We start from the raw sequence: 11,457 nt of genomic DNA, 5'->3' as shown, positions 1-11,457 counted from the left end.
ATGTCCCCCCCTCCCATGTCGCCCTGTCCCATCCCCATTTCCCCACCCCCACCCCCCCGTGTCCCCCCCGGCGCAGGGAGGCGCAGGCGGCTCCTGGGGGGGTTTATTGGGGGGTTTATGGCTTTTGGGGCCCCCCCAGCCCCACACGCAGACACACACACGCGGGGACACAGAACGGGGCTGGAGGGGGGACACTGAGGCTTTGGGGGAGGGGGGGACACTGGGGCTTTGGGGGGGGGGGGGTGTCAGACACCTGGGTCCACTTTGGGGAGGCCCCCACATACATATACATTGAGGAGGGGTGGGGGACCCCTAGGACCCCTAGGACCCCTTTGCCTCCCCCCCCAGACACACACAAGGGAGTGGGGGGGGGGACGACACCTGGGGCCCCTTTGTGCCCCCCCCCCCCCCCCCCAACACACACAAGGAAAGGGGGGGGGGGCCTGACACCTGGGGCCCCTTTGGGGTCCCCTCCCCCATAGACACACACAAGGAAAAGGGGGGGGGGAGGGCGGACTCCTGGGTCCCCTTTGCCCCCCCCCCCCCCACCTTAGAAACACCACACAAGGAAAAGGTGGGGGGGGGCACCCGGACACCTGGGTCCCTCCAAGGGCCCCCCCACATACGAACACATTGGGGGGGGGGGGGGGCGGGGGGGGAGCAATGCCCGGACACCTGGGTCCTTCGCGTGGCTGTTGGCGGGGGGGGGGGAGCCCCCCTGACCTGGATGCCGGGGTTCACAGTGGGGGGGGGGCTGGGCCCCCCCCCTTGTCGTGCAGGTCGGGGGCCCGGGGGGGGGCCCGGGGGTCCCTATGGCTTCAGTGATGGGGCCCCCCCGGCTCGGCCGGTGCCTCCGGCCCCACCGCCTGTGGGAGAGAGGGGTCAGCACCCTCCCAGGATGGCCCAGTGGCCCCCAGTATGGTAAAGCGCCTCCCCAGTACGGCCCAGTACTCCCCCCAGTATGGTAAAGCACCTCCCCAGTATGGCCCAGTACCTCCCCAGTATGGCCCAGTACCTCCCCAGTATGGTAAAGCACCTCCCCAGTACGGCCCAGTACCCCCCCAGTATGGTAATGTGCCCCCCCAGTATGGTAAAGCACCTGCCCCGTACCCCCCCAGTATGGTAATGTGCCCCCCCCAGTACAGTAAAGCACCTCCCCAGTACGGCCCAGTACACCTCGAGTATGGTAATGTGCCCCCCAGTATGGCAAAGTGGCCCCCAGTATGGCAAAGTACTCCCCCAGTATGGCCCAGTGCCCCCCCAGTATGGTAAAGCACCTTCCCAGTATGGCCCAGTACCCCCCAATATGGTAATGTGTGTCCCCCCAGTACTGTAAAAGCGCCTCCCCAGTATGGCCCAGTACCTCTCCAGTACGGTAATGTGCCCCCCCAGTATGGCCCAGTACCTCCTCAGTACAGTAAAGCGCCTCCCCAGTATGGCCCAGTACCCCCCAATATGGTAATGTGTCCCCCCAGTATGGCAAAGTACCCTGCCAGTATGGCCCAGTGCCACCCCCAGTACAGTAAAATGCCTCCCCAGTATGGCCCAGTGCCCCCCCAGTATGGTAAAACGCCTCCCCAGTACGTCCCAGTACCCCCCCAGTATGGTAAAGCGCCTCCCCAGTACGTCCCAGTACCCCCCCAGTATGGTAAAGCGCCTCCCCAGTATGGCTATGTGCCCCCCCAGTATGGCAAAGTACCCCGCCAGTATGGCCAAGTGCCCTCCCAGTATGGTAATGTGCCCCCCAAGTATGGCCCGGTGCCTCCCCAGTACAGTAAAACGCCTCATCAGCATGGCCCAGTGCTTTCCCAGTATGGTAAAACACCTCTCCAGTACAGCCCAGTACCCCCCCAGTCTGGCTATGTGCCCCCCCCAGTATGGCCCAGTATCCATCAGCATGGTAAAGTGGCCTCCCAGTATGGTCCAGTTCCCGCCAGTATGGCCCAGAACCCTCCCAGTATGGCACCATGTCCTCCAGTATGAACCCGTTTCCTCCCAGTACAGCTCAGGCCTGGCCTGGCCCTCCCCAGTATCTCCAATGGCACCTGGATACCTCCCCGTACCTGCCCAGTATAGCCCAGTGCTCCCCAGTATGGCCCAGTCCCTCCCTTGCCCCCTGCAGCAACATGCCAGTGTTGCCCATACAGCTCCCAGTGCCCTCCCAGTTCCCCCAGTGCACTCCCAGTCACTCCCAGTTCCCCCAGAGCAGCTCCCAGTGCTCTCAGTGCAGCTCCCAGTGTCCCCCATGCAGGTCCCAGTTCCCCCACAGGGCCTCCCAGTCTCCCCCAGTCCTCCCAGCGCTCCCAGTCCCCACCCAGTGCTCCCAGTCCCCACCCAGTGCTCCCAGTCCCCACCCAGTGCTCCCAGTGCCTGCAGTCCTTCCCAGTGCTCCCAGTCCCGCCCAGTGCTTCCAGTCCTCCCCAGTGCCCCCAATCCCTCCCAGTGCCTCCAGTGATCCCAGTGCCCCCCAGTCCCTCCCAGTGCTCCCAATCCCTCCCAGTGCCTCCAGTCCCGCACAGTGCTCCCAGTGCCCCCCAGTCCCCCACAGTGCCCCATGCTCCCAGTGCCTCCAGCGCCCCCCAGTGCTCCCAGTCCCCCACGGTACTCCCAGTGCCCCTCAGTGCCCCCACAGCCCCTCCCAGTGCCCCCAGCCCCTCCCAGTGCCGGGCTCACTGGTCAGTCGCCCACAGGCTCCATCACGCCGCCGGGTTTGTCCCGCGCTGCCCCCTTGGCCGCCAGCCCCAGCGCCTTCTCCTGCACGGCAGCGCGCCTCGCACGGGGCCTCGCACGGGGACCCCCACGCGGGGCACACTCACACAGGGACCCCCACGCGGGGCACACTCGCACGGGGCCTCACATAGGGCACACTCACGTGGGGACCCTCGCACGGGGACCCTCGCACGGGGCCTCACACGGGGCACACTCGCACGGGGCACACTCGCACGGGGACCCTCACACGGGGCACACTCGCACGGGGCACACTCGCACGGGGACCTTCACACGGGGCACACTCGCACGGGGCACACTCGCACGGGGCACACTCGCACGGGGCACACTCGCACGGGGACCTTCACACGGGGCACACTCACACGGGGACCCTCGCACGGGGCACACTCACACGGGGACCCTCGCACGGGGCACACTCACACGGGGACCCTCGCACGGGGCACACTCACTCACACGGGGCACACTCACACAGGGACCCTCGCACATGGTCTCGCACAGGGACCCCCGCGTGAGCCTGTGGGAGTCCCGTGGGTGTTGGGGTGCCCGGCGGGTCCCCTGTGGGTGCTGGGGGGTCCGGAGGGGGTCGGGGGGGGTCCCATGGGAGGGTGTCTCGGGGTGGTCCCATGACGGGGTCCCACGGGGGGGGGTCCCACGGGGGGGTCCCTCACCTCAACCAGCGTGTGCCAGTGCTCGATGGGCTTGCGGGGGTTGGCCAGCATCTGTGCCCAGTGCTCGCGGCCAGGCCCCTCCGCGTCGCTGCCCACGCGGCACAGCCCGATCACCTCGTTGTGCCCGATGCTGCGGGGGGGACACGTGGCACCTGCACCCACCCCGGGACACCCACCCCCACCCCGGGACACCCCACCCCCACATGGCACACCTACTCCCCCCGTGGCACCCCAACCCAGGGCACACATCCCCTCCCGGGGCAACCCCACCCTAGGGCACACACCCCCCCCCAGGGCACCCACCCCCACCCCCCACGGCACCTCCACCCCCCCCAGGGCACCCCATCACCCCCAGGGCACCCCCCCACTCCCCAGGGACACAACCCCCCCGGGGACCCCCCACGGCACCACCCCGGGGACCCCCCCAGGGACCCTCCCCTCCCCCATGAACCCCCTAGGGACCCTCCAGGAACCTCCCCACCCCCACCCCACCCCAAAATGGATCTGTGCCCCCCAACCCCCGCCCCCCCCCCCCCATGCAACACCTCTTGCACGAGGACTCCCCCCCTCACTCCCCAGCCCCCTCAGCCCCCTCCACGCCCCCTCCCCCACCCCCCCCTTCCCCAAAATGGACCCGTGCCCCCCAACCCACCACCCTCGTGCAACACCCCTTGCATGACGACCCCCCCCTCCTCGCTCCCCAGCCCCCCCACACCCCCCACACCCCCAAGTGGACCTGTGCCCCCCAACTCACCACCACCACCACCAGCCACCTCACCCCCGTGCAACACCCCTTGCACGAAGACCCCTCCCCTCGCTCCCTAGCCCCCCCCCCCCAGCCCCTCAGGCTCCCCTCAGCCCCCCAGCGGGGTCCCCCCCCCCCCCCCACTGACCAGTCATAGTCGACGACGGCGATGGTGAGGCTGACGTGGTGCACGCTCTCGTGCGGCACGTCGAACACGAGCGCCTCATTGTAGCTGGGGTTCAGCGTGTTCTTCTTGATAGACGTTTTGCGCTTCTTCAGCCGCCGGCCCTCGGCCATCAGCGAGGCCTTCACATAGGGGTCTGCGCCGGGGGGCACCCGCGCCTGACCCACAGCGCCCCACAGCCACCCCACGGCCACCCCATAGAGCCCCACGGCCACCCACAGCGCCCCACAGCCACCCACAGAGCCCTACGGCACCCCACGGCACCCACCAGCCACCCACAGCACCCCGTGGTTGCCCATGGTCACCCCATGTCCCCAGGTCCTCCTATGTCCCTGTCCCCCATGTCCCCCCATGTCACCATGGCCCCAAGTCCCCCCCTGCCCCCATGTGTCCCCATGTCCCCCCATCCCCAAGTCCCCCCCTGCCCCCATGTCCCAATGTGTCCCCATGTCCCCCCGTCCCCAAGTCCCCCCCCCAAGTCCCTCTGCCCCCAACTCCCCCTACTTCCAAGTGTCCCCCCCCGCCCCCATGTCGCCCCCCCCGCCCCCATCCCCATGTCCCTCATGTCCCCCCATGTCCCCAAGTGCCTCCACGTGCCCCCCACATCCCCCATCCCCATGTCCCTCTGCCCCCAAGTCCCCCTCCATGTCCCAAAGTCTCCCCCCATGCCCCCAAATCTCCCTGCCCCCAACTCCCCCCATGTCCCCCCAAGTCCTCCCCATGTCTCCATGTCCCCCTGCTCCCAAGTCCCCCCCCATGCTCCCAAGTCCCCCTAAGACCCTCCAAGTCCCCCCCACACCCCTCATCCACATGTCCCCCATGTCCCCCCCATGTCCCCAAGTGCCTCCATGTGCCCCCCACATCCCCCATCCCCATGTCCCTCCGCCCCCAAGTCCCCCTCCATGTCCCCAAGTCTCCCCCCATGCCCCCCTGTCCCCAACTCCCCCCATGTCCCCATGTCCCCCTGCTCCCAAGCCCCCCCCCGTGCTCCCAAGTCCCCTTAAGACCCTCCACGTCCCCGCCACGCCCCTCATCCACATGTCCCCCATGTCCCCAAGTCCTCCCCACGTTCCCACCTCCCCCGCCCCCCCGCACCGGAGAAGCCAGTGAGGTCCATGGCGCGCAGGTTGGAGGCCCGGATGACGGTCACTGTCAGCCGCCCGGCCGTGGGCAGGTAGCACAGCGAGAAGTTCACCTCCCCCAGGTCAGCCTTCTCCTGGGGGGGCAGGGGGCAGCGGTCAGGGGGCACCAGGGGGCAGGGGCCAGCGGTCAGGGGGCAGCGGTCAGGGGGGCACCAGGGGGCACCAGGGGTTACAAGGGTCAGGGGCCACGAGTGGCACAAGGGGCACCAGAGGTTACAAGGGTCGGGGGGCAGAAGGGGCATGAGGGACAGGGGCACAATGGGCACAACGGGCACAAGGGGCACCAGCGTCACAAGGGGCACCAGGGTCATGGAAGGTCCAGGGGATGGGGGGAGGTTGCTGGGGTCAAGGGTCACAGGGTGGGGGCAGGGGAGCAGGGTTCTGGGAGCTGCAACTGTGCCTGCAGGAGCTTCAGCAACCCCAGCTGTGACGGCAGGCACCGCTGGCACTGCTGCCCCTGCCATCCCTGCTGCCCCTGCTGCCCGTGGCCCCCAAAACTGCAGCTGCAGCCAGCGCCCCAAACGCCCCTGCCGACTCTGCTGCAAATCACAAACTTCGCCGCAAATTGCAAATGCCAATTGCAAATTTATCCGCAAGCTGCAAACGCAGCTGCAAGTTTTGCCACGGATTGCAAACGCAGCTGCAAGTTTTGCCACGGATTGCAAACGCAATTGCAAATTTTGCTAGGAATAGCAAACTTTGCTGTAAACTTCTCTGCAAATTGCGAACTTTGCTGCAAATTTCTCTGCAAATTGCAAATGCCACTGCCAATTTCACTGCAAGTTGCAAACTTTGCTGCAAATTCCTCTGCAAATTGCAAACGCAATTGCAAATTTTGCTACGAATTACAAAAGCCACCGCAAATGGCGTCCCCTCTGCCCCTGCTCACCCCGCCACCCTCGACGATGTCCCTCCAGATGGGCAGGTCGGGGGCGCGCTCAGCCGCCTGCAGCAGGTTATCCAGCACCACCTGCCCGATGAGCTCGTGGCGCGAGAAGCGGTCGAAGTCGTAGACGCCGAAGTGGAGGCGGCGGGCGGGCAGCTCGGCGAAGGGCACCCCGAAGCTGAAGGTCTCATCGAAGACGGGGTTGAGGGTCTTGCGGTGGACCTTGGTCTGGAACTTTCTCTTGCGGTCGGGCAGGAGGTAGATTTTGACGTAGGGGTCGGAGAAGCCGTTGGCATCCTTGGCGGGGAGGTCGAGGGCGCGCAGGACGCGGACCACCAGCTGCTGGGAGCCGTAGGCGTAGCGCAGCGCCACGCTCAGGCGGCCACAGGGGGAGGGGGCTCCCCCCCCGGCCCCCCCCGGCTCCGTGGACCCCGGCCGGTAGAGCTCGGGTTGGAGTTGACCCAAGTTGGGGGGGTTGGGTTGCTCGGGTTTGTCCTCGGGGGGGGGGCTGGGGGGTGCTGGGGACGGGAGGGGGGACGGTGGGTGAGGAGCAGGCAGCGCCTCCCATCCCCCACCTGCCCACACGCCCCCTGCCAAGGTTGGGGGGGGGGGGGGGGAGGCTGGGGTACCCCCCCAGTGCATGAGGGGACCCTTGGGACCCACCCTCTCAATGAAGATGGGGACCCCCCTGCAATGGATATGGGACCCCCAGCCAATGAATAGGGGACCCCAAAGACACCCCCGCAGTGAATATGGGACCCCAGGGACCCCCCCCCAATGAAGATGTGGACCCCTAGGACCCCCCTCTCAATGAATATGGGACCCCTGGGACCTCCCCTAATGAATATGGAACCCCTGGGACCCCCCTTTTAGTGAATATGGGGACCCCTGCGACCCCCTCTCAATAAATATGGGACACCCCCCCCCCAACGAATATGGGACCCCTGGGACCCCTCCTTAGTGAATACAGGATCCCTGGGACCCCCCCCGCAATGAATACGGGACCCCTGGGACCCCGCCCCCACAATGAACATGGGACCCCAGGGACCCCCCCCCTCAGTGAACATGGGACCCCAGGGACCCCCCAAACAAACATGGGGACCCCTGGGACCCCCCCCCATGCATGAGGGGCACTGGTGACCCCCCTCCCAATGAACATGGGGACCCCTGAGACACCCCCCAGCACACACGGGGACATGGTGGGGGGATGTCCCTGGTGCCCCCCTCCCTCACTGTGCACAGGGAGGTGGGGGATGGGGGTGACTCAGGTACCCCCCCCCATGTCCCCATGTCACCCCACACCCCACCCTGCCCCCCTGCCATCCATACCTGCCGGCCAGGCCCACAACATGCTGCTGGGAGGGGGCGCTGGGCAGGGTCGTCCCCCCCACCCCATCCCCCCCCAATTCGGGGGGGCCCTGGGGGGGCACCTGGGGGGGTCCTTGCGCCAGGGGAGGGGGGCCAAGCGCCCTTCCCCCCCCTTCAGGGCAGGGTCCCATATCCAGGTAACAGCGCTCGGGCGGGGGGAGCTCGGGTCCTGGCTCCCCTCGGTCAGGCAGGGTGTCCCCGAAAACAGCCCCCCCCACACTTTGGGGGGGCTCTTTGCGGGGGGGAGCCCCTGGCCCCCCCTTGTGGCGCCAGGGCACCCAGCAGAGCTTCCAGGAGACGAAGAGCGAGACCCCCAGCAGCACGATGCCGCAGAAGGTCACAATGACCGACAGCAGGCTCACCGACACCTCTGGGGGGGCACACGGGGGGGTCAGGCATCGGGGGGGAGGGCAAAAATATCGAGGGGGGGGCGCTAAAATATCGGGGGGGCACGGAATGGGGGGGGCACAGAATAGGGGGGGTGGAGGGCATACAAGTGGGGGGGTCCCATCCTTTGCGGGGGGGTGTCCTGCTCTCTGGGGGTTGGTCTTGTCCCTGGGGGGGGTCCCACATCCTCTTGGGGGGTCGCTGAGGGGGGTCCCAATTCCCCTGGGGGAGGCCCCTGGGGGGTGTTGCTGGGGGGGGGTCTCTGGGGTGGTGGTGGTGGACCACTCGGGGGGTCCCTGGGGGGCACGGTTGCTGGGGGAGGCCCTTGGGGAGGGTCCCACATACCCTGGGGGGGTCCCTGGGAGGGGGTCCCCGGGGGTGGTCCCTGGGGAGGTCCCACATCCCCTGGGGGGTGTCACTGGGGGGGGGTCTCTGAGGTGGTGGTGGGGGGTCGCTGGGGGTATTCCTGGGAGGGCATGGTTGCTGGGGGAGGCCCTGGGGGGATGTCCCACATCCCCTGGGGGGGGTCCCACATCCCCTGGGGGGGGGGGTCCTAGGGGGCTGGGGAGTCCCAGGGGGAGGGGTCCCACATCCCCTGGAGGGGGGTGTCACTGGGAGGGGTGTCACTGGGGTGGGGGGTGGGGGTCATAGTTGCTGGAGGAGGCCCTGGGGGGGGGTCCTACATCCCCTGGGGAGGTCCCTGGGAGGGGTCCCTGGAGGTGGTCCCTGGGGGGGTTCCCACATCCCCTGGGGGGAGTCCCTGGGGGGGTCCCACATCGCCTGGGGGGGAGTCCCTGGGGGGGTCCCACATCGCCTGGGGGGGGGTCCTGGGGGGTGGAGGGGTCCCACATCCCCTGGGGAGGTCCCTGGGAGGGGTCCCTGGAGGTGGTCCCGGGGGGGTGTCCCAACATCCCCTGGGGGGTGGAGGGGTCCCACATCCACTGGGGGGGTCCCTGGTAGGGGGTCCCTGGGGGGCTGTCCTAGGGGAGGTTCCGGGGGTCCTCACCGGCGTCGGAGGGGCGGGGGTGGCCGCGGTGGCGCAGCAGGTCGGTGAACTCGAGGCACTTGTCGTGGGGGGGGCGGGCGCGGGGGGCGAAGCAGAGCTCCTGCACCAGGCGCAGCGCGCTGCGGCACACGTCCTCCTCGTAGTCCCCCGACATGGCCGCCTGTGCACACGCACCCTCGCACGCCCGCCTTGCACACCCGTTGTGCACGCCCGCCTCGCCTTGCACGCCCGCCTCGCACGCCCATTGCGCCTTGCATGTCTGCCTCGCCTCACCTGCCCAACCTGCCTCGCACACTTGCCTCACCTCGCCTTGCACGCCCGCCTCGCCTTGCACGCCCAACATGCCTTGCACGCCCATTGTGCCTTGCACACCCACCTCACACACCCCTTGTGCCTTGCACGACCACCTTGCACGCTCACTGTGCCTCTCATGCCTGCCTCACCCACCCCACCTCGCATACCCACCTGCCTCACACTCACATCACCTTGCACACCCACCTTGCACACCCACCTTGCACACCCACCTTGCACGCCTGCCCCACCGTGCACGCCCACCTTGCACGCCCACTTTGCTTCACCTGCCCCACCTCACATGCCCACCTGCCTCACACTCACCTCACCTTGCACACCTGCCTTGCCTTGCACGCCCACCTTGCCTCGCTCACCCGCCCACCCCCACCTCGCACACACACCTGCCTCACACACTTGCCTCACCTTGCACACACACCTTGCACGCCTGTCTTGCACACCCACCTCACCTTGTATGCCCACCTTGCCTCGCACACTCGCCTCACCCCACCTTGCACGCCCAGCACACGCAGCCAGGGGGTGGAGACTGCGGGGGTGTCACACTGGTGAGCACGTGGGGTCGTGCCCGGGGTGGTGCTCGTGCTGATGCACACGCGTGTGCTCACACACACGTGCACAGCATTGTTCTGGCACAGGGGCCGCACTCACGCTTGTGCTCCCACGGCGCCGTGCGCGTGCAATCCCCAGCACACCCCCCCCCAGCCCTCGTGCAAACCCTCGTTCAGCGGCATCACCTGCTGGGCGGCTCCTGGGTGGGGCTGGGGGGGTCAGCGGTGCCCGGGGGGGGGCGCGTGTGCAAGGCGGGGGCTGGGCCGGGCCATGCGGCACAAGGGCCGTGAGCTCACGAGTGGCCAGTGAAGCGGGGGGTCTTGGGGGGTCCCTTGTGCGACGGCGACCTGTGGGGGGAGACACACTGGGGGGGGGGGGGAATGGGGGGACACGCGGTGCCCCCCCAGCCCCTCGTGCAATGCACAAGAGGTGTGAATGCCCCTCCCCCAGCTTGTGCAAGGGGTGTCAACCCCCACCCCACCCCCAAGCAGTGGGGCTGCCCCCACGTACACCCACACCGAGGGACACCCGAGTGCCCCCCAGCCCCACAAGTGCCCCTCCCAGACCCCAAACTGCCCCCCCCAGCCCCACAAGTGACACCCCCCCCTCCCCCAGGTTGACAATTGCCCCCAGCCCCCCAGATCTGCCCCCAGCCTCCCCAAACCTGCCCCACAGACCCACCCCCCAAAACAGCCCCCCCAAACCTGCCCCACAGGCTCACACCCCAAAACCAGCCCCAAAATCGGACCCCCCCAACTGCCCCACAGACCCACCCCCCAAACCCAACCACCCCCCCAAACCAGCCCCCCCAAGCAGCCCCCCCCAGACCAGTGCCCCTTCAATCTGCCCCACAGACTCCGCCTCAAACCAGCCCCCCAACCTCCCCAAACCTGCCCCACAGCCCCACCCTCAAAATCGGCCCCCCAAACGTGCCCCACAGACCCCCCCTCAAACCAGCCCCCCTAAACCTGCCCCACAGACCACCCCCTCAAACCAGCCCCCCCAAACCTGCCCTACAGACCCACCCCCCAAAACAGCCCCCCCAAAACCTGCCCTGCCCAAACCTACCCCACAGACCCCCCCAAACCAGCCCCCCCTAAACCTGCCCCCCAAACCTGCCCCACAGACCCACCCCCCAAAACAGCCCCCCATCAAACCAGCCCCCTCAAACGTGCCCCACAGACACCCCCCCAAACCAACCCCCAAAAACCTGCCCCCCCCCGGCCCCCCGCCCCAGACGCCGGGGTTCCCGGCCCGGGCCCGCGCTCACCTGCCGTACCGAGCCGAGCCGGGCCGAGGGCAGCCGAACCGGCCCGAGCTTCGCCGTACCGGCCCGAACCGGCCCGAGCGCAGCCGAGAACCGCCGAACCGACCCGAACGTCCCCGAGCGACGCCGGCCCGGCCCGAACCGGCCCGAGGGAAGCCGAACCGGCCCGAACCGACCCGAGCGACGCCGAACCGGCCCGAACCGGCCCGAACGGAGCCG

General features: G+C 68.2%; 2 protein-coding genes across 2 annotated transcripts in view; one reads left to right on the top strand and one right to left on the bottom strand.

Moving 5' to 3' along the window:
- Window positions 1-86: 86 nt before the first annotated feature.
- SYT3 (synaptotagmin 3) lies at window positions 87-11,402 on the bottom strand. Its single transcript, XM_040594165.1, is given in 11 exon segments — window positions 87-866; window positions 2,674-2,754; window positions 3,396-3,525; window positions 4,289-4,460; window positions 5,420-5,540; window positions 6,356-6,766; window positions 6,768-6,870; window positions 7,682-8,090; window positions 9,114-9,273; window positions 10,157-10,318; window positions 11,242-11,402. Coding segments are annotated over 8 exon segments (1,578 nt in total). The 5' UTR covers window positions 9,268-9,273; window positions 10,157-10,318; window positions 11,242-11,402; the 3' UTR covers window positions 87-866; window positions 2,674-2,676.
- Window positions 9,455-11,457, top strand: part of LOC121089391 (proline-rich protein 12-like) — a 20,801-nt gene continuing 18,798 nt past the window's right edge. Inside the window, 2 exon segments of the mRNA XM_040596595.1 lie at window positions 9,455-9,472; window positions 11,209-11,442. Coding sequence (XP_040452529.1) covers window positions 9,455-9,472; window positions 11,209-11,442 — 252 coding nt within the window.

The sequence above is a fragment of the Falco naumanni genome, chromosome 5 (assembly GCF_017639655.2).
Source record: "Falco naumanni isolate bFalNau1 chromosome 5, bFalNau1.pat, whole genome shotgun sequence".
NCBI classification, from domain to species: domain Eukaryota; kingdom Metazoa; phylum Chordata; class Aves; order Falconiformes; family Falconidae; genus Falco; species Falco naumanni.
Note: the sequence above shows the minus strand (reverse complement) of the source record. Positions and strands in the feature narration are given on the sequence as shown.